General features: G+C 39.1%; 1 protein-coding gene and 1 pseudogene across 3 annotated transcripts; one reads left to right on the top strand and one right to left on the bottom strand.

Moving 5' to 3' along the window:
• The first annotated feature begins 142 nt into the window (after nt 1-142).
• On the top strand, nt 143-27371 carry LOC309833677 (RNA/RNP complex-1-interacting phosphatase-like). Of its 2 annotated transcripts, none has more exons than XM_082672128.1 (9): nt 143-362; nt 1756-1831; nt 2795-2926; nt 5916-6039; nt 9438-9498; nt 15706-15752; nt 16368-16443; nt 16672-16854; nt 26854-27371. In XM_082672128.1, the coding sequence occupies exons 1-9, from the start codon at nt 262-264 to the stop codon at nt 27047-27049; spliced, it is 996 nt and encodes a 331-aa protein (XP_082528254.1). In that variant the 5' UTR covers nt 143-261; the 3' UTR covers nt 27050-27371. The 2 variants fall into 2 exon arrangements, with proteins under 2 accessions (XP_082528254.1, XP_082528255.1); XM_082672129.1 differs by having other exon boundaries at nt 6000-6039; nt 26854-27370.
• LOC309834204 (RING finger protein 11-like) lies at nt 12463-13125 on the bottom strand (annotated as a pseudogene). The gene is made up of 2 exons: nt 12853-13125; nt 12463-12638 (listed from the first exon to the last, which is right to left on the bottom strand). The product of its transcript is annotated as an RING finger protein 11-like (transcript).
• Nucleotides 27372-27643: the final 272 nt, after the last annotated feature.

Raw genomic sequence — 27643 nt, 5'->3', positions numbered from 1 at the left:
TAATGGACCTCTGCTACCACCCTCCGGCTAAAGCGGGAATTGCAGCCATCAGAATCCTCTTTACTAATCAAGCGCCTCAGTCGGCCGGCGTGATGACGTCATCTCGACGAGCGGTGGCGCATGCGCAGTAGAAAGAGGTCCGCGAGCTGCGTGAGGTAACGCCTAGGTGCCTGTGGTTCGTGGCCTTGTGCTGGCACCGGGGCCGCCGGGTTGGCGACTTTGGCACTCTTGGCGTTGGGTGGGCGGCATATTGGGGGTCACATGAGCCAGTGGCATCATGCCCGCGGGCGCTGGGGTCAGGGTCGCGGATATTCTGGACGTTCGTCGGCCAAGAAGAAGGGCGGAAACCACATCCCGGAAAGGTAATACGCCTTGGCCCCTGGGCGTTGCCGGTGGAGCTCAGAGCCCCTGGGCCTGGGCTTCGTCTCTTGTGCTGTCGCCTGTCACAGTGGCCCCCGCGCGCTGCCCCGTCCGCGCTGTGCTAGGGGGGGTACTGGTCGTCTCGCGGCTCAGTTCACAGTAGCTGAAAGGGACAGTGTGTGATGTTCTGATTTCTCCCCATCGTTTTAAAAGGGAGGCTCTGGCCATTGCTCCTCGGGTAAAATGCAGGGGGACTGCTTTTTAAGATGGGACTGTCAGTGTTGGGGACCCTCCTTAATTACCAGGATGGAATCCCCTTCAGTTCCTCAAGCTGTGTTGTTTAGGCACAGAAAATGTGAGTAATAGGAACTGGAACTAAGTTTGAGTGAAAAAACGCACCGGTACCGCCGAATTTTCCGTTGAAACAGTTGATTTGTTTTGTCTCTAGGAATTATAAAGGGCGTACTGTTGCTTCCTAACCGGTGTTACTTGAGAGATCTACCTCTGTACGTTCAAATGATTAATTTTGATGCTCATGTGTGCAGTAAACCCTTTAATTCCCTAAGACCTTCCTTTCCTCCATCTCATACCCCATTAAGCCCGCTTCAGTTTATCTCCTGAATTTCTTTTGAATCTGTCAGCTCTTCCTCAACATCCTAATACTGAACTTGCCTGTCTGTTGCAAGGAGGTCCTAACTAGTGTCCATATATCTTCCAATCCATTCTTCATACAAGAAACCTTAAAAGCAAGTTGGAACATTGCTCATAAACATCGCTCAGAAACATTGTTTTGAGAAGAGAAAACAAACTGTTGGCCTTTAAGACTCTGCGTGGTCTAGAATCCTCTGCTTCTCTGGCCCCATCTTGTGCCACTTTTGCCCTCACTTTCAATGCTTCAGATACACTGAATTAACCTTAGTTCTAACTCATCTTACAGAAGTCAGTTCAGATATTATTTTTCACTGTGATTCCTAGCATTAAGGAATTTTATTATCAGGTTTTGTATGAGGACTAAAAATAAACTGTGAAGTGAAAAAATTGAGTTTAAACTATTTCAGTCAACACTCATGTATTAATGATACCTTAGTATCCAACATCGGGCTAGGTTTTATTAGTGATACAGAAGTTCTGGTCATCTCTGGTTTTAGATATCCCTTATTTGTTGAGACCTTTGCATTGTTTTGTTACCTTTTATCTGTTTTCAAGATGGGACAACAGGAACAAGGGAAGTATAGGTTATTACTAGGTGGGGTTGATAAATGGAGCAGCAAAATGCAAAGCAGAAAGAACAGGGACCTACCCTACAGGGGTATGATTTCCATTTTCAAGGCGCATTCATCCTATGCAGGGAGACAGCCTAACATAAAATTTGCCTAACAAGAAATATATTAACAGGTGGAAAGACTATCTCCCAGTTGGACAGCGGATGCCTGGGACTCGTTTCATTGCTTTCAAAGTTCCTTTAAAAAAGGTAAGCAAAAGTTAATACCGTATGCTTCCAGAAATCTGAATTCACCATATAGATCCCTAGCTCTCAACCCCGTCGTACTCCATTTTCCCTATTTTTTAGCGAATACTTTTTAATACCTCCTTTACTATCCAGAATGGAATTCATAGATAAATACAACCTACTTTTGTACTTAATTAAAAAAACAATGTAATGCCCTAACTATAAATAAAGAATAAAGTAATTTCTAAGAAAGTAATAGGTATCTCAGTATGTAAATGTTTGGGGATGACTATACTAGAAATAAAGAAATAGTCACTTACTTGTACCATGAATGCAGTAAACTATGGACTTTGATTGATAATGATGTTTCAGTGTTGGTTCATGAATACTAACAATTGAAGCACACTGATATGGAATGTTGATAATGGGGAAGGCTGTGTGGGATGAAGGAGAGCGGATATAAGTGGGAACTGTGTACTCTTTGCTCAGTTTTGCTGTGAATCTCAAACTGCTCTAAAACTAGTCTACTAATTTAACAAAAAGTGTGTGTTGCTGACACTTGAATAACCAAAGAGATCAATGGAACAGGGTACATGTATAAGCCAAATACATGAAAGAATATTTAGCAGTGAAAGCCATCCTTCCTATATGTAGATATTCAAGAAGTATTTATTTCTGGCACTCTGCTTGGAGCTGACAGTACAGTGGTAGGCAAAATTGATGTGGTCCCTGCCTTCTGGGAGTTTACAGTCTGGTTAGGAGACCAACATGAAATAAACAAACCTAGAAATAAATATATAGAAGTGAACTTATCTTTTTCCTTCTAATCTCTCTGGAAGAAAGGATTGTAATATCGCTTGTAAATTCCAGAGGAGGAGACATTACTTTTAATCTCATATGTTAGCATCACAGGGTTTGAGTAAATGGATAATATAATAAAGGATTTTAAACACATGTTCTTTCTTATTTTATTCTTTCTGACAGAGTTTTGAAAAGAATCTTGCTCCAGAAGAATGTTTTTCCCCCTTGGATCTTTTTAACAAAATCCAAGAACAGAATGAAGAACTTGGGCTGATAATTGACTTAACATATACTCGCCGCTATTATAAGCCAGAGGTAAATGGAACCCGTAATTGAAAATGACCTTCTTTCTGATACTGTAATAATTGATAGTAATTCAGTAGTTATCATCTTATGCTAAGGTGAATCCTGGCCTTCTTTCATGGGTTCAAAAAGGGAAGCTAGTGGTTTCCTTAAATACACATTTGTAATTGCTGTTTCAAAATGAGATTAAAGATATGAATTGAACTGTAGTATTTGGCAGTAGGCTCTAGATATGCTTAAGAAATTCTATAAGCGTCCATGTTCTATATTTTGAAAATGAAGTAAACTTTTAGTAAAAATAGTAGTAGTCTAAAAGGAAAGAAAGGTATGTCCATTATGTCTTTAGCACTTATTTTAAGCAGTTACCTGAGCACGTTTAAGCATCACGGTAAAAGACAATTGTTCTCTAAGTTTTATGCTTTCTTTTCCTAATACCTTCTGATATAGTACAGAACCCATATATTCTCTTGGCCCATGTAGGACATTCCAGTGCAAAAGAATTATCCTTCTTCTGACCTGTTCCATGGCCTTGGGAGACAGTAACACCTAATGTTTGTTAATAGTTGTATCAGTTTGCCATTTAGAAAGTTCTTTCACATGCATTGACTTAGTTAATCTTCACAACAATCCTTTGCTGTTGAAGTGGAAGTAGTACTGATATCTCCTGCTGAGTGCTTACTCTGCACTAAGCTCAGAGGATAGACAACTACAATTACTAATTTTACAGACGATGAAACTGACTGTCGGAAAAGGAAGAATTGAAATTTCAACTCAGTTATTCCTCTTTATTTTTATTGTGGTAAAATATAGAGAAATAGTATCTGTTTTAACCATTTATAAATATGCAGTTCAGTGGCATTAAGTACAGTCACAGTGTTGTGTAACCATCACCGCTGTCTATAACCAAAACTTTTTCATCATCCTCAACAAAAACTCTGTAACCATCAAACAGTAACAACCCCATTTTCCCTCCCACCAACCCTTGGTAACCTCTATTCCATTTTCTGTCTCTGTGAATTGGCCTATTCTAGGTACCTCGTGTAAGTGGAATCTGCAGTATTTGTCCTTCTGTGTCTGGCTTATTGCACTAAACATCATGTTTTCAAGGTTTATCCATGTTATAGCACGTAACGAAATGCCGTTTCTCTTTTGGCTTAGAAAATCCCATTGTGTGTATATAGACCATAGTTTGTTATTCAACGGTTGATTGACACTTGGTTGTTTTCCACCTTGTAGGTATTGTGAATCATGCTGCTATGATCATTGGTGTACAGATATTTGTTCAAATCCCTGCTTTCAGTTCTGTTAGATGTGCAGCATAGGTAGTAGCAGAGTTGTTGGATCATACGGTAGCTCTACGCTTAACCTTTGAGAAAGTGCCAGACTGTTTTCTACAGTGTCGTCTTGTTTTTAAACAATTATCACAAATTTTAAGCATATACAAAAGTATAAAAATACTGTGAGTGTTCCTTGTATACCCATGAACTCATCCAGCTTTCTTATTTACCAACTGATGGATGTCATGTTTTATCTATACCCCCACCTGTTTCACCCCATTCCATATTATCTTGAAGCAGCTCCGAGACAGCATGTAATTACACCTGTACGTTTTTGGTACGTGCATTTAAAATATAGGACTTTTATTCCTTAATATCATTTTTTAATATTAAATACCCAGGGAGTGCTCAAATTTGCAGTTGTCTCCTAAACGTCATAAAAAATTGTTTATAAGAATTTTGAATTAGATCCAAATAAGGTCCACACTTTGCCGTGGATGGTTAGGTCTCTGAAGTTTTGTTTAATCTATAGGTTCTCCTTCCATGTCTCTCTCACTTTTTTTTTCCTCCTTGAATTTTGTTTTTAAAGAAACCAGGTAATTTGTCCCATCTAGATGTTGATGATTACATTCCATGTGTTGGTAACATATTCTTCAGTCCCTTTATTTCCTGTAACTTGGTAGTTGGTCTGAATGAAGCTTGCATGTTTTGTTTTGGCAAGACAGTTTCATAGGTGATGATGTGTTCTTCCATGGAGACATATATAATTGTGTCTTTCTGTGGTATTAGCAGTCACTGATGATTCATACCTACATCCATTAATTCAGTTGAGGCTTCAAAGAATGGTGAATTCTGTTGTTCTTTTTTTTCACTTATTAGCTGGGTATATTTGTACGAGGAGAAGATTCCCCTCATCAGCTGTTTGGTTGCCCAGTTGTAGAGGCATGATTCTCTTCTTTTATTTAACAGGTTTCAAAATAATGAGTTGATTCACAAATATCCTCCAGTGGTGACCAGTTTTGTAAAATTTTATTTATTCCTATCACCGTGGACTCCGTTACAGTTATTATTCTAACTGAGGCCCTATCTTTGGCCAGTTGGAGCTTCTCAGTGACTCCTGAGTCCTTTTGAAATGACATCAGTTCTTTCTAGACTTTTTCAGTGCTCAGAGCTAGGAATTACGTATGTTTGTTTTTAATATAAAATATATCATAGGTTCATACTGCTACTTTCCATTTATTTTCAGAACTACAGAATTTTCACTTATCCTTTTCTGTCTTCTATTGATAGTCTACTTTCTCCCACCCCAAGAATACCAGTTCTCAACAATGCCTGAAATTTGCTCTGTTTCTTAATTCGAATCCAAGTTCTTCTGACTGTATTCTACTACTCTACTTAAATCACAGCCGCTTTATGCCCTTGAAATGTAAGATAGAACATAAATGTAGGTAGAACTGTTGATATCATTTTGAGTTACATGTACGTTCATTCACATAGATTTGCTTTTCCTTTTGCATGCCTGGTAACTGTCCGTTCTGCAGTTTTAATGAAAACCAAGTGATAATTACTGGTTAAAGCAGCTTTGGAAAAAATGGCTCTTATCAGAATGACTGACATACTAAGTTTAATGTACTCTCCTGGTTTATATTCTGCCTTCTCTAATTAATTTTTTATTCTTTCCCTACAAAGGAAATAATACATATTTTCATGGTTTTGCCTTATAGGACTTACCAGAAACTGTTCCTTATTTAAAAATTTGTACAATTGGGCATCAGGTGCCAGATGATGACACTATTTTTAAATTCCAGTGTGCTGTTAATGGGTTTTTGAAGGAAAATAAAGATAATGGTGAGTTGTTGTTTTGGTTTTTTTTTTTCCTTTACCTGAACTTTGGTATGCATTTTGAGTGGGGTTGGGGATTTTTAACATTTTTAATAGTTCTGACATTAGTGTCAAGTTGTGTTTGGTAACATTAAGGTGGAAATGTCAGATGGTGCTAATAGAGTACGGTGTTTTTCCTGTTTATGGTCACAATTTAGTTTAGTTTGGAAAGTGATTTTTGTGAGAAATATCAACTGAACTAGCTTACTTATCTGTTTTTTAAAACTTTGAATGGAAAAATACATTAAAAAAATGTTCTTTTGTCCTATTTATTGGTTGAGAGGTGGAAGAAAAGGTTGAGACTCTCAGGTTCTTAGCGTATATAAAAAAGAAAACCAAAAGCGAAGTTTTGGAGTGAGACAGATCCCTAGAAGCAAAACAAAAGAGAGTGGACCAGAAGAGGGGCTTCCTCATCATATATGTGTTTAAGATATTTTTGCCGCTTTTACACTTCGGGTGCAAGTGAGGAAGAACACTACCACCTCTTATTCTTATCTTCAGACAGGAAGAACTTAAAAGGCTGGTGTTTTCTTGTTTCTGCTTTAAGATCTACTCTGTTGATAGTAGGTCTTAATAGCGTGTGAATTTTAAGGATCCACTTGCCTTTTTCTAGCATCTAACTATCAGAAGGAACGTGGTGTTTGCCATGTTTTAAGACTGAGGAATCTTTTGTCTTTGGAACACCACTGACGCCCATGTGAAAGTGTTCATTTTGTCCTCTTTCTAAATTTAGCCTGAGGAGTGTGCACTTTATTAAATAAATATAACAGACAGTAAATATTCCGTGTATATATAAAATGATGCACATATATACATAAAACAGGGAGTAGGGGAGAAGGAATAGAGATGGAGGTGGGAAGATAGGGGATAGGAGGTGAGAGAGGAGGGCGAGACTGGAATTTCAAGATAAATTTTCATTCTGTAACCTGGTTGCTTAATGCAGGTACTAGCTCTTAAATATCTTCAGCCCTATTCACAGATCTTTCCTATACTTTAGCTTTAAAACTTGAGAGGCTTGGCCTTGCCTGTGATAACCAGGGTGTCTAGAAAGGAGGCAAATTATCTGATTTGTTTAAACTGTAGTCACAGAAATGTTACCTCTTAAGATGTTAGGGCGCAGCTGCTGGCCTACTCCCTTCCTCCAGCCTACTTTGTGTGTGTTCTGTCTGTTCCGCGTCGGCTAGAAGATCCTTACAAGTGCATGAGAACACGTTTGTAAACCTTGATTGTTCACGTGTTATACCAAGTGTAGTCCATTGCATATGCTGACTCCTCTGTGGGTCTTCTGCATGCAGTGGGCCAACTTCACCATGCTGTCTGCCATTGCAGTCTCAGGACCTTAGTTATGATCCATTGGTGACTTTCCTCTGCTGTAAGGCCCTCCCACAGGTGCCAGGCTCACTGATAATGAGGAGGAGACTATACTATGCACTCCCTAGAATTTGTAGAGACTCAGAAAATAAATTGTTTCAGTGAACACCGAGAGCCTCATAGGTTTGTTGTTAGGGCACGGGGATACAGAGGTGAGTAGAAGTCTTTGTTCAGTAGCAACTTACAGTTATCTAGGAAGATAAACATGTAGTGAGTATAAGTGGGTTAATTATAATAGAAGAATCAAGTGCAGCAGCAATATAGAGGAGAAATTGAGGAAGGCCTGACTGAGGAGACAGCGTTTGAGCTGGGCTTGGGGGAAGAGGATTTTGCCGGAATGAGGAAAGGACAGCCCAGGTATTGGGGACAGGTACAGAAGGCACAGGGCTTGAACTTGTGCTCTGGAGGGGCAGCCTCTGGTGTGACTAGAGGGTAGTGTGAAAGGGCAAAGAAGTCATACATTGATTTTCAGCAAATATTTGTATAACACCTTCTAAGTTGAAGGAACTGTTCTAGGAAGTAGGAACAGAACAAAGTTCTTGCCCTTACGTACTTTCCATTCTAGTGGGGGAGAGAGATAAATAAATAAGTAAATACATGGAGTGTCAAGTGGCGGTAAATGCTTTGGAGAATAACAAAAGAAGATGAAGAGGTGAGGGAATGTGGTAGGTGATCAGGGAAGTCCCCTCTATTAAGATGTCGATTGAGCAGAGCCTTGAAGTGAGAAACAAGCCATTGGCTATCTGGGAGAGTGGAGATGGGGTGGGAGAGTGTGTTCTGGGAGAGTGGAGATGGGGTGGGAGGGTGTGTTCTGGGAGAGTGGAGATGGGGTGGGAGGGTGTGTTCTGAAGCAGAAGGAATAGTAGGTGCAAAGTCCCTGAGGCACGACTGTGCTTGGCATGTTTGAGGAATAGTAAGGAAGCCAGTGTGGCTGGACAGGGGAAAGTGAGTGAGGGCAGGGCAGTAGAGAATGAGATCAGGGGAGACTGGCGGGGCAAAGGAGGGAGGTGGATGATGTAGGTCCTTGTAAGTCATAGTTTGAACTTATAATTCAGTTGGAGAGACACACTGATATTTGTTTATAAAGAGTTCTCAATGCTATGCTAAAAACTTGGGCTTTATTCTGTGCTAAGTGAAGATTTTTAAGCAACAGAGCAATCCAGCCAAGTTTATATTTTAGAAAGATAACATCTTCCATGTGGAGGATCAGTTGAAATAAAAGAGATTGCTAGAATTGCAGGGCGGTAGTAATCCAGGCAGGAGATGACAAATGCCAGACACCACCTAGTCACAGACATACCTTTTGCAGAGATCAGCTACGTGTTGTTGTTTTTTATTTACTTTCTCTTATAATTTTTTTTAAGTGCTGGACCACGAAACACTGTGGCGTAGTTGCAAAAACCTGAGACTCGATTCTAGGCTTTTTTCTTTTGGCCTGCTGTGCAGCTTGGACTTACGTCTCAAGCCTTACTTTTTCATTGTGAAATAAGAACGGTGCTACTTAACCAAGGTCTCCACAGGCACATAGACCCGTGGCGTGTGAGGAGCAGTGAATGAGAGAAGGAATGGAAGTGCTTTGGGACCCCAAGAGCCCTTCAGAAACCGTTTGTACTTTTTAATATTGAGCATTAAAAGTGAAGGCATTCCATTTGTTTCACTCAAAAACAAATTCTCTTCTTCTGATAGCCTGTTTTTTTTTTTTCCACCCCCTTTTTCTATAGTCACATCAGTTCCTGATGGGCATTCTCCAGTCCACACTATTGCATCTGATTGGAGGCTATGCAAAATTTCCCAGAGACAATGAATTTTGACTTTATAGTAGTTAATTCTTCATAGTACATTCCTTCAAAAACACTCCTTTCTTCAGAGTTTTTCCTTTTCAGGATAGTGGTAGTGTTGTGGTAATTAATAAATGCTACTCTTCAGAAAAATTGTATAACTTTTTTGTAGTGTATCTACTTCGCTTACTTAATTCCATATTCCCTGTTTTATAGACAGACTTATTGGTGTCCACTGTACCCATGGTTTAAACAGGACTGGCTACCTCATCTGCAGGTGAGTTGCAACCCCAAGAGGCAGACCATGTTTAAATTGTTCTGTTTGCAATAGTAATGTAAGCTAATGTAAACTGAATGCAAAAAATGCAGTCAGAAGGGCTTCCCTGGTGGCGCAGTGGTTGAGAGTCCACCTGCTGATGCAGGGGACGCGGGTTCGTGCCCCAGTCTGGGAAGATCCCTACATGCCGCGGAGCGGCTGGGCCCGTGAGCCGTGGCCGCTGAGCCTGCGCGTCTGGAGCCTGTGCTCCGCAACGGGAGAGGCCACAACAGTGAAAGGCCTGCGTACTGCAAAAAAAAAAAAAAAAAAAATGCAGTCAGAGAAATGTATGAAGTTTAAGGCAATTTTGCCCCCTACTCAGAGGTTACCACCAGTAATAATTTAGCACATATTTTTTCAGACGTAAAAAATGCAGATATAAGCATATACAATGGTCCCTTGGTATCTGCAGGGGATTGGTTTTAGGGCTCCCCATAGATACCAAAATCCTCGGATGCTCAAGTCCTGTATGTAAAATGGTGTAGTATAGTCGGCCTCCCATATCTGCAGGATATGGAACGGTTGGATATACAGAACTGACAGTACATGTGATTTAATGGTATAGTATTTAGACATTCTGGTTTATAATTTAATATATGGTGGACATCTTCCTATGAAAATATTTGGAGACCTCGTTCTTATTTATTTATTAATATGTTTTTTCCCAAATTTGCTTTATGTAGTTGGATATAAATTAATGAACAAAAACTTAAGCAAGATACATGTAACAATTTAATAGAACCTGATACTCTAATTCTTTCAATTTTTCTCAAACTCATCATGGGGCTTGTAAGAAAATTAACCAACATGGATACTACTACAGTTGAATGTCAAATCTTTAAGTGCTTATGACATACTAAATTCTTCTATAATGCACTTATGAAGAACCCTTCAAGAGACTTGTGTTTTGTATGTAGAAAAGTGTTAAGAGTCAAATATTCAACTCAGTATAAAATAATAAGAAACACTTCTGATTTGTTAGGTTGAGATTGCTTCTCCTTTTACTAATGAATGATTTTTTTAGCTATAATATCACTGAGCTGAACAAATATGTCACCTTTGAGTACATAAGGAAAAATAAACACATGCTAAATGGGTAAAACATTACAACTACATCTTTAGTAGCCCATCTGTACTTCTGACACTTCAGAAGCTTAGAGATTCAGAGTGTTCTTACATTAATTGCAAGAAAAGTATAAAGGAGAAATTCCTTCTTTTTTGAGATCACAACTGTGAAGTCATGATTATACAAATTCTGCATTTGTGTGCAAAACATGAAACACATTTATCTTAATTCTCCCTGCTTACAATTGTCAGTCAACTAGCAGGACTTTCCTTCCAAGAAACAGACAGATGTGTTTTATATAACTTCAGTAACCTCAGCACTACAATAAGAAGACATGCAGTATCCTTTTGCTGTGGTTGAAGACAACAGGGAAGGAGGTCACAGGAAAGAATAAATCAAAATTGTTACAACTGAGAAACGTTTGTCAGTTTAACCATGGTGCCACTTTCATTTTTACATAAGCATGTTGGCATAACTCAAGCTCAATAAATCAGAATTCTTAATATTTAAAATTTACCTTAACTTTTAATTATCACCATGTTAACAACCAAAATAATCAGATGAAACACATAAGAAAGGGTAATGTTAAACCCCACTTTACTAGAGTTAGTTTCTGGACACATTAACTCATTTTTTTATAGAAGAGGGACAATGAATCTCAGTTTGCTTACAAGCTAGGAGATCACTCTGCATTTCTTAACTGCAAACAAATATAGCACTTGTAACAGGTTATAAATAAACTGGTTTTCAAGCACAGAGCCAGCCCCAACAGTAATAGTACACTATTTAAAAAGACCTAAGGCAATGAATTCCATTTCCAATGGAAAAAATGAATCATATGGTCTTGGACAAACAATTCTGATGGTTTACTTAACAGTCACTTAGTAGTTCTTCCTTGCTCATAGAACTTTATGATTTTTTAGAGGAGTGAAGCATTCAGCTTTAGTGGATAAATCCTTGTTAGCCTAAGACAGTCATTATTATATGCCTCTTTGCCATGAATTGTCTTATGAATGGTCATATCAGTCTGTTTTGGCAAATGAGTAATTAGGGGAAGGCTGTTACTGTGCTTATGAGAATGATATTTTTCTCTGAAGAAAGATAAATATGCATTAGGAAAATGACCATTTGGACTCTTTTTCTGCTTCCTCCTTGTTTTGTGAGAATATGATACTTGGTTTTACCGCAGCCATCTTGTGACCATGAGATGATTATATGCCAATAACGACAAATGGTAGATTAGAAAGAACCAGCAAAGACAGAAAACAGCAACATCAATAGTAACAACAATCACAGCAAAAGAACAATGGGACCTTAACTTGTGGAGTTCCTATAAAATAAAAAATAAATGCTCTATGTTTATTCTAAAAAAAAAAGAACTGTGCAAACAAGCTTAAAACTACTTTTTTTGTGCCAATGTTATAAAATGTAGCTTTTAATAAAACCTTGACCCAAATGCTAGCAACTTCAGAAAAGAATTTGGGTAGGGGGAAGAAGAAAGTTATCTCACTTAGGAAAAACAACCACTATCTGTATCCTAATCTTCGACACAATTTAAACATATATAGCTGCTGTAACACTTTATACAATTCCTATGTACTAGAGCAATAATAAGATCTAAATACAATTATATTTTTAAACACTGGGTGAAGGCTTTACATAAAAATAGCATCCTACTTTTCCCCATAAATTTCTAAAATATCACGTACTTTTCCCCAACATCTGCAGCCGTTTAGGAATTTTTAGGAAACTTTCATGCATTATCTTAATTCCTAATCCCTGGATCTTTGGGCTCAACGAGAAAAGATCAAAACCACCAAAAATGATGGTTCACTTGAAGTCAGGTGAGAGACACTGGCTCAGTTAGTCTCGTAGGACAAAAGCAGTGCTGCATCAACTGTCTCCATGCAGGAGGGGCCCGTGAAGGATCTCGTCAGCCAGTCATCTGTACAGCCCAGGTGATCTGCATACACAGCAGAAATCAAATTGGGTTGTCATAAACAAAGTCCATCACACAGATCACACACTCCCGGATCTTTTTTCTAATATTTATTTTATTTTATTTTATTTATTTATTTGGTTGCACCGGGTCTTAGTTGCAGGCAGTGGGCTCCTTAGTTGTGGCATGCAAACTCTTCGTTGCGGCATGCGTGTGGAATCTAGTTCCATGACCAGGGAACGAACCCGGGCCCCCTGCATTGGGAGAGCGGGGTCTTTAGCCAGTGCACCACCAGGGAACTAGAGAGAGGCTTTTTTTCTGATCCATTTCTTCCAGGGTCATAAACTCCTTTAGGCTGATGCTGTATGAGGCCTATTCTTTCCTATTTTGTTCCTCTCAGCTGAGTTGCTAGGTGAGTCTGGCTAGGTGTTGGATGATAGACCAAAACTGGAACTTGATCCAGATACGACAGCAGCGGCTCCTGATCCAGCTCCGTCCCCTTGCCGAAGCTAGCCCAGTCGGACTGAGACTTGTGAGGCAGGGAGATGTCATCCGAAGTGGGGGACTTAAGGCATTTCCCCATCTTCCGGGGCTTGAGTGTGTGATCTGTGTGCTGTTTTGACAGTCTTCCAACCTCATTCTTTTTTAAAATAATTAATTTATTTATTTGTTTATTATTTTTATTTATTTTTGACTTTTAAAAATTTATTTTTTATACAGCAGGTTCTTAATAGTTATCTGTTTTATACATATTAGTGTATATATGTCAATCCCAATCTCCCAGTTCATCTCACCACCACCGACCCCCGCCCTGCCTCGCTTTCCCACCTTGGTGTCTATACGTTTGTTCTCTACATCTGTGTCTCTATTTCTGCCTTGCAAACCGGTTCATCTGTACCATTTTTCTAGATTCCACATATAGGCATTAATATACAATATTTGTTTTTCTCTTTCTGACTTAGTTCACTCTGTATGACAGTCTCTAGGTCCATCCACGGACCTTTGTCCTTTCATCTGTCGATGGGCATTTAGGTTGCTTCCATGACCTAGCTATTGTGAATAGTGCTGCATTGAACATTGGGGTGCATACGTCTTTTTGAATTATGGTTTTCTCTGGGTATATGCCCAGCAGTGGGATTGCTGAGTCATGGTAATTCTATTTTTACTTTTTAAGGAACCTCCATACTGTTCTCCATAGTGGCTGTATCAGTTTACATTCCCACCAGCAGTGCAAGAGGGTTCCCTTTCCTCACACCCTCTCCTGCATCTGTTGTTTGTAGATTTTCTGATGATGCCCATCTAACCGGTGTAAGGTGATACCTCATTGTAGTTTTGATTTGCATTTCTTTAATAATTAGTGATGTTGAGCAGCTTTTCATGTGCCCTGTGGCCATCTGTATGTCTTCTTTGGAGAAATGTCTATTTAGGTCTTCTGCCCATTTTTTGATTGGGTTGTTTGTTTTTTTAATAATGAGCTGCATGACCTATTTATATATTTTGGAGATTAATCCTTTGTCTGTTGATTCGTTTGCAAATATTTTCTCCCATTCTGAGGGTTGTCTTTTCATCTTGTTTATACTTTGCTGTGCAAAAGCTTTTAAGTTTCATTAGGTCCCATTTGTTTATTTTTTTTTTAAGGCTGCATTTTTCCTTTGCTTACTGATGAACATATAAAAGTCCGAAGTTTTTGATATTATAAAACATCAAAGTAATGAACCTTGCTGTGTGAACACCTTTGAATATATATGCTTTGTCTCAGTTAACTTCACTCAGAATGGGACTTCTGCATCAAAGAGTTGGTGCCCTTATGCTTTTTGTGGTTGTTGCTACACTGTACCAATTTATGGTTGTTCATGCAGGAAATACTTATTGAGCATGTGTTATGTTTAAGCACTGTGCTGGGTGCTAGCAAAAAGACTTGTGACATTTTGTGAGTAAAGAGACTTGACCTGCCCTTTGTGAATTCTAACAGTCCAGAGAGGGAATAGATATTCAAGAATCATACTCTGCATGTAGAATTACAACTCTGACAAGTGCCAAGGAGAGGAACATGGTACCATGAGAGCATATTTTAGGGAGGATTTGATCTCATCATGGAGATTAGAGAAGGTTTATTTAGGGATGTTTCAGCTGATATCTGAAGGATGAGTAGGTATTAAGCAGATAGGGACGTTGGAGAGAGATTTCTGAGCATAAGGAATAGCAAAAGACCCTATAAGAGGAAAGCATATGGTGTGTTGGAGGAACTGGCCAGGAAGGTGGGGCTGTTGGGGGAGCATGTGATTATAATGGAGCTACAAGTGTGGGCAGGAGCTCGATTGTGCAGGCTTATGTTTAAGGTTTCAGACTTTAATAGAAAACCATTGAACTTTTTTTGTTGAAGGTGAGTGTGTGGAACATACCCAATTGCATTTTCAACCTATCATTTTGCTACAGAGTGGAGAATACACCGCAGGGAGAAAGTGGAAGCGAGGAAACAAGTTAGGAGACTTTTGTAGAAATTGGGCATAATGGTGGCTTGGACCAGGGTATGGTGGTCATTTTGGTGGAAAGATGTGGACAGATTCTAGAGGTATGTAGGCAGTATCATTGTTAGCACTGGTGGTGGGTTGAGGATGAGGGCGAGGGAGAAATAGCTGTCAGTGATGGTGATTCCTAAGTTTCTGGCTCCTATGGTTGGTTAGATAGGGTTTTTTAGATATAATGTTAATATTTATCCTAATTTGTCTTTTGTTATTTGTTGGTTCTTGATGAATACTCTGTCATATTAAGTCTCCTGTTTTGAGTGTACAAAGCATTTTGATCAAAACTGAGTGTTAAAAAAAAAAACAAAACTGAGTGTTGTATGTTATCAGATAACTTTTTAACATCTGCCAGTTTGGTCATGTATTTTATTCTCTTTCATTTATTAATTAAATTATTGTATTAATGTAAATAATTATATTAATAGATTTTCTAAAGTTGTGTTATCCTTGCATCCTTGGAATAAAGCCTTTTTGTAATCATGGTATATATCATTCTTTAATAATTATTGATTAGATGTGCTGATACTTTCTTAGGATTTTTATATCTATATTTGTAAAGCGAAATTGGACCTTTTTTGCAAAACCTTGATTTTCTTTTCTTTTTATTTACAAATGACTCGAATTTTGTTGTTTTGTAGATATTTGATTGATGTAGAAGGCATGTGGCCAGATGATGCAATTGAATGTAAGTATAAGGGTTGTCACTACTTTTCCGTTTTTACAAAATTTGAAGGTAGAAGTGTAGGGGAATTTCTTAAGTTTTGGAAAAAGAGAAAAGTTTGTAATTCATTTGTTCAGACATAAGATAAGCGTTTACCAAAAGTTTTGAAAGGGATGTATCTGGAAATAGCGAGATATAACAGCCTGAATAATTAGTCAGTGGATTTCAGCATTTTTTTTCTTTTTTTAATTTATTTAATTAATTTATTTATTTTTGGCTGCATTGGGTCTTCGTTGCTGTGCGGGCTTTCTCTAGTTGCAGCGAGCGGGGGCTACTCTTTGTTGCGGTACACGGGCCTCTCATTGCAGTGGCTTCTCGTTGAGGAGTATGGGCTCTAGGCACACAGGCTTCAGTAGTTGTGGCACGTGGGCTTCAGTAGTTGTGGTGCATGGGCTTAGTTGCTCCGTGGCATGTGGGATCTTCCCAGACCAGGGCTCGAACCCCTGTCCACTGCATTGGCAGGTTGATTCTTAACCACTGTGCCACCAGGGAAGTCCCTGGATTTCATCTTTAATCTGCTTTCTCTGGGAAAGATTTGCTTTTTGTACAGTTATCTCTAACAATTCATCCGTTCCTCAGTATTCAATAGGAGCCGTGGACATTGCTTAGAAAGACAAAACTACATTGAAGACCTTCGGAATGGTCCCATCAGAAAGTAAGTTGCATTTTATATGTGATATTTGTGGTTAGGAAGATCTATTTTTATATAATTTAAGCTGCACATATCCCTTCTTCTTATAGCTTGTTTACTTGCTCGAGGAAGCCTAAACAAATAGGAATGGGGGGAGGATGGAATTGTTATTTTCACGGGCCAAAATATAGTCACTAAATTGGCTACTGAATTTGCAGACCAGTAATATTTTGTGGAAACATTCTGTTTGAGGAATCGGGATTCCAGTGTATCCAGAACAAGTGGTTTTGAAGACTCAGCGCGTATGATGGAACCAGTTCACACAGCTAATAAGTCTGTTAACCAAGGACTGAAGTATAACCTACATCAGACCCCAGGTTACCCAACATCTCGGCATTTCCGTACCCAGACCCAAGATTCGCAGCAATCAGAAAGGTATCTCTGCTTTCCCTTTTTCTAGAATTGAAATAGAAATTAATATTATAAATTAGTGCAAACACATTATAATGTGAAGAACTGGTGTTTTCTTGCTGATCAGTGTCAACCAGGAGGTATTGTTTGTTCCATATTTTGCATTTAGGACTGGAAAATCAAGTACAGGAGGGGGAATAGGTGATTTTTCAGAGGCAGTTGGGAAGAGGACTTAGAAATTTTCATTGATTCTTAAACTTAGTTTAAGCCAATAATTTGATGTGAGTGTCAGAAAAGATCTTACATTCTTAGGCTGCAGTAATAGTGGTATAGTTTTCAGAATAAAGAAGGTTGCTTTATTTAAGGAGTAAATACAAATTATAGGGAAAATGGTAAAATTCCAGTAGAGAAACTTGCAAAGGGGTTGAACATATAAATCACAAACATACTTTTACATGGGAAACAGGAAAAACCTCAGTACAATTAAACAATACTTTTTGCTATTTTGCTATTAATTTAGCAAGTTTTTGACAAGGTAGTCCAGTGTATTGATTGTCAGGCTGGACTTGGGTTTGCATCCTGGCTCTGCTGTTCACCCTGTATGTGATCTTTTTTTTTTTTTAACATCTTTATTGGAGTATAATTGCTGCAATGAACATTCTGGTACACGACTCTTTTTGAATTATGGTTTTCTCAGGGTATATGCCCAGTAGTGGGATTGCTGGGTCATAGGGTAGTTCTCTTTGTAGTTTTTTAAGGAACCTCCATACTGTTCTCCATAGTGGCTGTACCAATTCACACTCCCACCAGCAGTGCAAGAGTGTTCCCTTTTCTCCACACCCTCTCCAGCATTTAATTGTTTCTAGATTTTTTGATGATGGCCATTCTGACGAGTGTGAGATGATATCTCATTGTAGTTTTGATTTGCATTTCTCTAATGATTAGTGATGTTGAGCATTCTTTCATGTGTTTGTTGGCAGTCTGTATATCTTCTTTGGAGAAATGTCTATTTAGGTCTTCTACCCAATTTTGGATTGGGTTGTTTTTTTCTTATTGCGCTGCATGAGCTGCTTATAAATTTTGGAGATTAATCCTTTGTCAGTTGCTTCATTTGCAAATATTTTCTCCCATTCTAAGGGTTGTCTTTTGGTCTTTTTTTTTTTTCTTTTTTGTTACATCTTTATTGGACTACAATTGCTTTACAATGGTGTATTAGTTTCTGCTTTATAACAAAGTGAATCAGTTATACATATACATATGTTCCCATATCTCTTCCCTCTTACATCTCCCTCCCTCCCACCCTCCCTACCCCACCCCTCCAGGCAGTCACAAAGCACTGAGCTTGATCTCCCTGTGCTATGCAGCTGCTTCCCACAAGCTATCTACCTTACGTTTGGTAGTGTATATATGTCCATGCCTCTCTCTCACTTTGTCACAGCTTACCCCTCCCCCTCCCCATATCCTCAAGTCCATTCTCTAGTAGGTCTGTGTCTTTATTCCTGTCTTACCTCTAGGTTTTTCATGACATTTTTTTCTCTTCAATTCCATATATATGTGTTAGCATACGGTATTTGTCTTTCTCTTTCTGACTTACTTCACTCTGTATGACAGACTCTAGGTCTATCCACCTCATTACAAATAGCTCAATTTCGTTTCTTTTTATGGCTGAGTAATATTCCATTGTATATATGTGCCACATCTTCTTTATCCATTCATCTGATGATGGACACATAGGTTGTTTCCATCTCCGGGCTATTGCAAATAGAGCTGCAATGAACATTTTGGTACATGACTCTTTTTGAATTATGGTTTTCTCAGGGTATATGCCCAGTAGTGGGATTGCAGGATCATATGGTAGTTCTATTTGTAGTTTTTTATTTTTTATTTTTTTATTTTTTTATTTTTTATTTTTGTGATACAAGGGCCTCTCACTGTTATGGCCTCTCCCGTTGCAGAGCACAGGCTCCGGACGTGCAGGCTCAGCGGCCATGGCTCATAGGCCCAGCCGCTCCACGGCATGTGGGATCTTCCCGGACTGGGACATGAACCCGTGTCCCCTGCATCGGCAGGCAGGCTCTCAACCACTGCGCCACCAGGGAAGCCGCTATTTGTAGTTTTTTAAGGAACCTCCATACTGTTCTCCACAGTAGCTGTATCAATTCACATTCCCACCAACAGTGCAAGAGGGTTCCCTTTTCTCCACACCCTCTCCAGCATTTATTGTTTCTAGATTTTTTGATGATGGCCATTCTGACTGGTGTGAGATGATATCTCATTGTAGTTTTGATTTGCATTTCTCTAATGATTAATGAAGTTGAGCATTCTTTCATGTGTTTGGTGGCAGTCTGTATATCTTCTTTGGAGAAATGTCTATTTAGGTCTTCTATCCATTTTTGAATTGGGTTGTTTGTTTTTTTGTTATTGAGCTGCATGAGCTGCTTATAAATTTTGGGGATTAATCCTTTGTCAATTGCTTCATTTGCAAATATTTTCTCCCATTCTGAGGGTTGTCTTTTGGTCTTGTTTATGGTTTCCTTTGCTGTGCAGAAGCTTTGAAGTTACATTAGTTCCCATTTTTAAATTTTTGTTTTTATTTCCATTTCTATAGGAGGTGGGTCAGAAAGGATCTTGCTGTGATTTATGTCACAGAGTGTTCTGCCTATGTTTTCCTCTAAGAGTTTGATAGTTTGTGGCCTTACATTTAGGTCTTTAATCCATTTTGAGCTTATTTTTGTGTATGGTGTTAGGGATTTGATCTAATCTCATACTTTTTTTTTTTTTTTTTGGGGGGGTACACGGGCCTCTCACTGTTGTGGCCTCTCCTGTTGCGGAGCACAGGCTCCAGACGCGCAGGCTCAGCGGCCATGGCTCCAGGCCTAGCCGCTCCGCGGCATGTGGGATCTTCCCAGACTGGGGCACGAACCCATGTCTCCCGCATCGGCAGGCAGATTCTCAACCACTGCGCCACCAGGGAAGCCCTAATCTCATTCTTTTAATTGTACCTGTCCAGTTTTCCCAGCACCACTTATTGAAGCGGCTGTCCTTTCTCCACTGTACATTCCTGCCTCCTTTATCAAAGATAAGGTGACCATATGTGCGTGCGTTTATCTCTGGGCTTTCTATCCTGTTCCATTGATCTATCTTTCTGTTTTTGTGCCAGTACCATACTGTCTTGATTACTGTAGCTTTGTAGTATAGTCTGAAGTCAGGGAGCCTGATTCCTCCAGCTCCGTTTTTCATTCTCAAGATTGCTTTGGCTATTCGCGGTCTTTTGTGTTTCCATACAAATTGTGAAATTTTTTGTTCTAGTTCTGTGAAAATGCCAGGGTAGTTTGATAGGGATTGCATTAAATCTGTAGATTGCTTTGGGTAGTAGAGTTATTTTCACAAGGTTGATTCTTCCAATCCAAGAACATGGTGTATGTCTCCATCTATTTGTATCATCTTTAATTTCTTTCATCAGTGTTTTATAATTTTCTGCATACAGGTCTTTTGTCTCCTTAGGTAGGTTTATTCTTAAATATTTTATTCTTTTTGTTGCAGTGGTAAATGGGAGTGTTTTCTTGATTTCACTTTCAGATTTTTCATCATTAGTGTATAGGAATGCCAGAGATTTCTGTGCATTAATTTTGTATCCTGCTACTTCACCAAATTTTGATTAGCTCTAGTATTTTTCTGGTAGCATCTTTAGGATTCTCTATGTATAGTATCATGTCATCTGCAAACAGTGACAGCTTTACTTCTTTTCCAATTTGGATTCCTTTTATTTCCTTTTCTTCTCTGACTGCTGTGGCTAAAACTTCCAAAAGTATGTTGAATAATAGTGGTGAGAGTGGGCAACCTTGTCTTGTTCCTGATCTTAGTGGAAATGCTTTCAGTTTTTCACCATTGAGGACGATGTTGGCTGTGGGCTTGTCATATATGGCCTTTATTATGTTGAGGAAAGTTCCCTCTATGCCTACTTTCTGCAGGGTTTTTATCATAAATGGGTGTTGAATTTTGTCAAAAGCTTTCTCTGGGTCTATTAAGATGATCATATGGTTTTTCTCCTTCAACTTGTTAATATGGTTTATCACATTGATAGATTTGTGTATATTGAAGAATCCTTGCATTCCTGGAATAAACCCCACTTGATCATGGTGTATGATCCTTTTAATGTGCTGTTGGATTCTGTTTGCTAGTATTTTGTTGAGGATTTTTGCATCTATGTTCATCAGTGATATTGGCCTGTAGTTTTCTTTCTTTGTGACATCCTTGTCTGGTTTTGGTATCAAGGTGATGGTGGCCTCGTAGAAGGAATTTGGGAGTGTTCCTCCCTCTGCTATATTGTGGAAGAGTTTGAGAAGGATAGGTGTTAGCTCTTCTCTAAATGTTTGATATAATTCGCCTGTGAAGCCATCTGGTCCTGGGCTTTTGTTTGTTGGAAGATTTTTAATCACAGTTTCAATTTCAGTGCTTGTGATTGGTCTGTTCATATTTTCTATTTCTTCCTGATTCAGTCTTGTCAGGTTGTGCATTTCTAAGAATTTGTCCATTTCTTCCAGGTTGTCCATTTTATTGGCATAGAGTTGCTTGTAGTAATCTCTCATGATCTTTTGTATTTCTGCAGTGTCAGTTGTTACTTTTCCTTTTTCATTTCTAATTCTATTGATTTGAGTCTTCTCCCTTTTTTTCTTGATGAGTCTGGCTAATGGTTTATCAATTTGGTTTATCTTCTCAAAGAACCAGCTTTTAGTTTTATTGAACTTTGCAGTTGTTTCCTTCATTTCTTTTTCATTTATTTCTGATCTGATCTTCATGATTTCTTTCCTTCTGCTAACTTTGGGGTTCTTCTTGTTCTTCTTTGTCTAATTGCTTTAGGTGCAAGGTTAGGTTGTTTATTCGAGATGTTTCCTGTTTCTTAAGGTAGGATTGCATTGCTATAAACTTCTCTCTTAGAACTGCTTTTGCTGCATCCCATAGATTTTGGGTCATCGTGTCTCCATTGACATTTGTTTCTAGGTATTTTTTAATTTCCTCTTTGATTTCTTCAGTGATCACCTCGTTATTAAGTAGTGTATTGTTTAGCCTCCATGTGTTTGTATTTTGTACAGATCTTTTCCTGTAATTGATATCTAGTCTCATAGCGTTGTGGTCGAAAAAGATACTTGATACAATTTCAATTTTCTTAAATTTACCAAGGCTTGATTTTTGACCCAAGATATGATCTATCCTGTAGAATGGTCCATGAGCACTTGAGAAAAATGTGTATTCTGTTGTTTTTGGATGGAATGTCCTATGAATATCAATTAAGTCCATCTTGTTTAATGTATCATTTAAAGCTTGTTTCCTTATTTATTTTCATTTTGGATGATCTGTCCATTGTTGAAAGTGGGGTATTAAAGTCTCCTACTATGAATATGTTACTGTCGATTTCCCCTTTTATGGCTGTTAGTATTTGCCTTATGTATTGAGGTGATCCTATGTTGGGTGTGTAAATATTTACAATTGTTATATGTTCTTCTTGGATCGATCTCTTGATCATTATGTAGTGTTCTTCTTTGTCTCTTGTAATAGTCTTTATTTTAAAGTCTATTTTGTCTGATATGAGAATTGCTACTCCAGCTTTCTTTTGGTTTCCATTTGCATGGAATATCTTTTTCCATCCCCTTACTTTCAGTCTGTATGTGTCTCTAGGTCTGAAGTGCACCTCTTGTACCCAGCAAATATATGGATCTTGTTTTTGTTATCCATTCAGGCAATCTGTGTCTTTTGGTGGGAGCATTTAGTCCATTTACATTTAAGGTAATTATCGATATGTATGTTCCTATTCCCATTTTCTTAATTGTTTTGGGTTTGTTATTGTAGGTCTTTTCCTTCTCTTGTGTTTCTTGCCTAGAGAAGTTCATTTAGTAGTTGTTGTAAAGCTGGTTTGGTGGTGCTGAACTCTCTCAGCTTTTGCTTGTCTGTAAAGCTTTTAATTTCTCCATCCAATCTGAATGAGATCCTTGCTGGGTAGAGTAATCTTGGTTGCAGGTTCTTCTCCTTCATCACTTTAAATATGTCCTGCCAGTCCCTTCTGGCTTGCAGAGTTTCTGCTGAAAGATCAGCTGTTAACCTTATGGGGATTTGCTTGTGTGTTATTTGTTGTTTTTCCCTTGCTGCTTTTAATATGTTTTCTTTGTATTTAATTTTTGACAGTTTGATTAATATGTGTCTTGGCGTATTTCTCCTTGGATTTATCCTGTATGGGACTCTCTGTGCTTCCTGGACTTGATTAACTATTTCCTTTCCCATATTAGGGAAATTTTCAACTATAATCTCTTCAAATATTTTCTCAGTCCCTTTCTTTTTCTCTTCTTCTTCTGGATCCCCTATAATTCAAATGTTGGTGCATTTAATGTTTTCCCAGAAGTCTCTGAGACTGTCCTCATGTCTTTTCATTCTTTTTTCTTTATTCTGCTCTGCAGTAGTTATTTCCACTATTTTATCTTCCAGGTCACTTATCCGTTCTTCTGCCTCAGTTATTCTGCTATTGATCCCATGTAGAGTATTTTTCATTTCATTTATTTTGTTGCTCATCATTGTTTGTTTCCTCTTTAGTTCTTCTAGGTCCTTGTTAAATGTTTCTTGCATTTTGTCTGTTCTATTTCCAAGATTTTTGATCATCTTTAGTATCATTATTCTGAATTCTTTTTCAGGTAGATTGCCTATTTCCTCTTCATTTGTTAGGTCTGGTGTGTTTTTATCTTGCTCCTTCATCTGCTGTGTTTTTCTGTCTTCTCATTTTGCTTATCTTGCTGTGTTTGGGGTCTCCTTTTTGCAGGCTGCAGGTTCGTAGTTCCCATTGTTTTTTGTGTCTGTCCCCAGTGGCTAAAGTTGATTCAGTGGGTTGTGTAGGCTTCCTGATGGATGGGACTAGTGCCTGTGTTCTGGTGGATGAGGCTGGATCTTGTCTTTCTGGTGGGCAGGTCCACGTCTGGTGGTGTGTTTTGGGGTGTCTGTGGACTTACTATGATTTTAGGCAGCCTTTCTGCTAATGGGTGGGGTTGTGTTCCTGTCTTGCTAGTTGTTTGGCATAGGATGTCTAGCACTGTACCTTGTTGGTTGTTGAGTGAAGCTGGGTGTTGGTGTTGAGATGGAGATATTTGGGAGATTTTCGCCGTTTGATATTATGTGGAGCTGGGAGGTCTCTTGTGGACTAGTGTCCTGAAGTTGGCTCTCCCACCTCAGAGGCACAGCACTGACTCCTGGCTGGAGCACCAAGAGCCTTTCACCCACACAGCTCAGAATAAAGGGAGAAAAAGTAGAAAGAAAGAAGGGAGGGAGGGAGGAGGGAAGGAAGGAAGAAAAGAAAGAAAGAAGATAAAGTACAATAAAATAAAGTAAGACAAAATATAATAAAGTTATAAAAATAAAAAATAATTAAGAGAAGAAAAGAAAAAATAACAGACGGATAGAACCCTAGGACAAATGGTGGAAGCAAAGCTATACAGACAAAATTTCTCACAGAAGCATACTCCTACACACTCACAAAAAGAGGAAAAGGGGAAAAAATCATAAATCTTGCTCTCAAAGTCCACCTCCTCAATTTGGGATGATTCGTTGTCTATTCGTGTATTCCACAGATGCAGGGTCCATCAGGTTGATTGTGGAGCTTTAATCTGCTGCTTCTGAGGCTGCTGGGAGAGATTTCCCTTTCTGTTGTTTGTTCTCACAGCTGGCAAGGGCTCAGCTTTGGATTTGGCCCTGCCTCTGTGTGTAGGTCGCCGTAGGGCGTCTGTTCTTCGCTCAGACAGGATGGGGTTAAAGGAGCCGCTGAATCGGGGGCTCTGGCTCACTCAGGCTGGGGGGAGGGAGGGGCACGGAGTGCGGGGCGAGCCTGCGGCGGCAGAGGCCAGCGTGACGTTGCACCAGCCTGAGGCGTGCCGTGCGTTCTCCCGGGGGGGGGGGGGGGTTGTCGCTGGATCCCAGGACCCTGGCAGTGGCGGGCTGTACAGTCTCCCTGGAAGTGGGGTGTGGATAGTGACCTGTGCTCGCACACAGGCTTCTTGGTGGAGGCAGCAGCAGCCTTAGCGTCTCATGCCAGTCTCTGGGGCCCGCGCTTTTAGCCTCGGCTTGCGCCCATCTCTGGAGCTCCTTTAAGCAGCGCTCTTAATCCCCTCTCCTCGTGCACCAGGAAACAAAGAGGGAAGAAAAAGTCTCTTGCCTCTTCGGCAGCTCCAGACTTTTACCCGGACTCCCTCCCAGCTAGCCGTGGTGCACTAACCCCCTGCAGGCTGTGTTCACGCTGCCAACCCCAGTCCTCTCCCCTCGCTCTGACCGAAGCCCGAGCCTCAACTCTCAGCCCCGCCTGCCCCGGCGGGTGAGCAGACAAGCCTCTTGGGCTGGTGAGTGCCGGTTGGCCCTGATCCTCTGTGCGGGAATCTCCCCGCTTTGCCTTCCACACCCCTGTTGCTGTGCTCTCCTCCGTGGCTCCGAAGCTCCCCCCTCCGCCACACGCAGTCTCCACCCACGAAGGGACTTCCTCGGGTGTGGAAACCTTTCCTCTTTCACAGCTCCCTCCCACCGGTGCAGGTCCCATCCCTATCCTTTTGTCTCTGTTTATTCTTTTTTCTTTTGCCCTACCCAGGTATGTGGGGGGTTTCTTGCCTTTTGGGAGGTCTGAGGTCTTCTGCCAGCGTTCAGTAGGTGTTCTTTAGGAGTTGTTCCACGTGTAGATGTATTTCTGGTGTATCTGTGGGGAGGAAGGTGATCTCCGCGTCTTACTCTTCCGCCATCTTCCCAGAAGCCCCCCTGTATATGCTCTTGAGTAAGATCTCTAAATTCCTATTTTATTATCAGTTAGATGGAAATTTTAATAATATTATAAATAAATTTTAATAACATATACCTTGGGATTGTTGATTATTACATGAGTTAATAAAGTACTTTAGCACATTGTAAACTTTCAGTTTTCAAAAAGATATTTTGGCATTTTTAGCAGATGTAAACATTTCAAAAAGGTTGCTTGTATTGCCAGGGCACTAAAAAATGGTATAGCCCTTTTGAAACATAACTGTAATAGCCATAAAAATGTTCATACCTGGTAATTCCACCATGAGGTTACAGAAATACTTAAAAATATGGAAAAATCTACGTGCATTTAATCACTCAGCACATTTCTCAAACTCCCTACTATGTATCAGACTCTGGACTAGATGCTTAGGATACAGTTGTATATGTTCTGGGATGTTAATCCCAGCATTATTTACAGTAGTGGAAAAATTGGTAGCAGCTTGCATTTCTAATGATGAAGAATAGCTAAGTAAATTATTATATCCATACTATGATATTTTATAAAACCATTGAAAGTGATAGCTTACTTATGATAAGTGAAAATAATAGGTTATGATTCAGCAGTCAAAAAAAGATGCTAGGGGGAAAAAGACCAAAAGTAAATATTAACCAGTTTACTTAGATTAAGTGGGATTGAGGGGTTTTTGGGGGTGTTTGCTTTTCTCAGATTTCCAAATTTTCTTTTGTATGATTGTATTAGATTTACTGATGTTGCTTTTGAAACAATTAAATTTTAATTTTCCAAATTTGCTGCATGTGCCAAGGTTAGAATTTCTACATTTTATAATTAATTTATATATGTATTTACTTATGAAGTGAAAGTAGGTTCCTGGTTTCAAAAATAAATAGCTTATTCTGTTTCATGTCAACCCTGCCACACTTGGAGAGAATGTATCTGATTAGAATAGTATGGGCATTTATAGGGAAAGATGGAAAGGCTTCTGGGAACCTACAGTGTGCCAAGGCATTGTGGTGGGTAATTGAAGTATATCATCTTAATTTACCTTCAAAACAATCCATGAAGATGGAAGGTATTATTAGCTCTATTTTATAAAGAACTACGAAATCCAAAGATTAAGCAATTTTATCTGCTAAAATCACGCAGGTAGAAAACAGTAGAACCAGAGTATCTATGTATAATTTTATAAAGCTTATTATATATATTTATTAAACTAATAATGGTGTATTACTTTTGTTTTGTTTAAGAAAATTTTCACAGAATCAGAACATTTACCAGAGAGGCCATATTCCTCCTCCTGGTCCCCACGGAGAGGACTGTTTACACAGGAGGTACTCTTGGAATGTAAAGCCAAATGGCAGTCAAGCAGCGCAGAACAGAAGGTGGTATCCTGGCAGTTACTACAGACTACCCTATCCGACCTATTATAGATGGACCAAGTGACACAAGCCTACCCTGGAAATCTACCTGGAGACAGAACAGGACCGAAGACAGCCAGAGTGACTTTTTATAAAATCAGGTCAAATGAGGTTTACAATCTATTTTAGTGCTCCCTTATGTGTTCAAGCTTAAGGAAAAATTATATTGATACTTAGCTCCGCTGATAAATTTGCAGTATTTACAACAGTGAAGGAAATAATCTGTCATTCCAGTCTTAAATTTTTTTAAAGGAGGATGATATTTTAGAACTGGTAAAAGTAATAAAGAACATCCCTTGTAAATTATTTTTAAAAATTCTATCTTCCTTTTCTGGTGTATTTCCTTCTGACTAGACTTGTAATGTTAGTGTGTGTGTGTGTGTGTATGTGTGTGTGTATGTATGTGTGTGTCTGCAGAAAATTTATAGTGTTTTTGTCATGTTCTGTTATTACCCAATCATCAGGGTATCTCCCCCCCACCACCCCGGCCCCAAACTGTTCAAGATTTCTATTAAAATCTACCTAGGAGATAATCTCTTTAGAACCTAATCACTATCTGTAATTAGTTGTAGTATTTTTGTGATTAGACATTTCTTTCTTTTGGCAGCCTATTGTTGGA

This window comes from Grampus griseus (genome assembly GCF_964374135.1).
Source record: "Grampus griseus genome assembly, chromosome: 15".
Classification (NCBI taxonomy): Eukaryota; Metazoa; Chordata; class Mammalia; order Artiodactyla; family Delphinidae; genus Grampus; species Grampus griseus.
Note: the sequence above shows the minus strand (reverse complement) of the source record. Positions and strands in the feature narration are given on the sequence as shown.

Bases quoted from the DNA above. Each gene is read 5' to 3' on its own strand.
- LOC309833677 (XM_082672128.1), top strand. From the start codon at position 262: ATGAGCCAGTGGCATCATGCCCGCGGGCGCTGGGGTCAGGGTCGCGGA. The intron at 2,927-5,915 runs GTAAATGGAACC...TTTGCCTTATAG, and splicing joins GCCGCTATTATAAGCCAGAG to GACTTACCAGAAACTGTTCC. The intron at 6,040-9,437 runs GTGAGTTGTTGT...CCTGTTTTATAG, and splicing joins GAAGGAAAATAAAGATAATG to ACAGACTTATTGGTGTCCAC.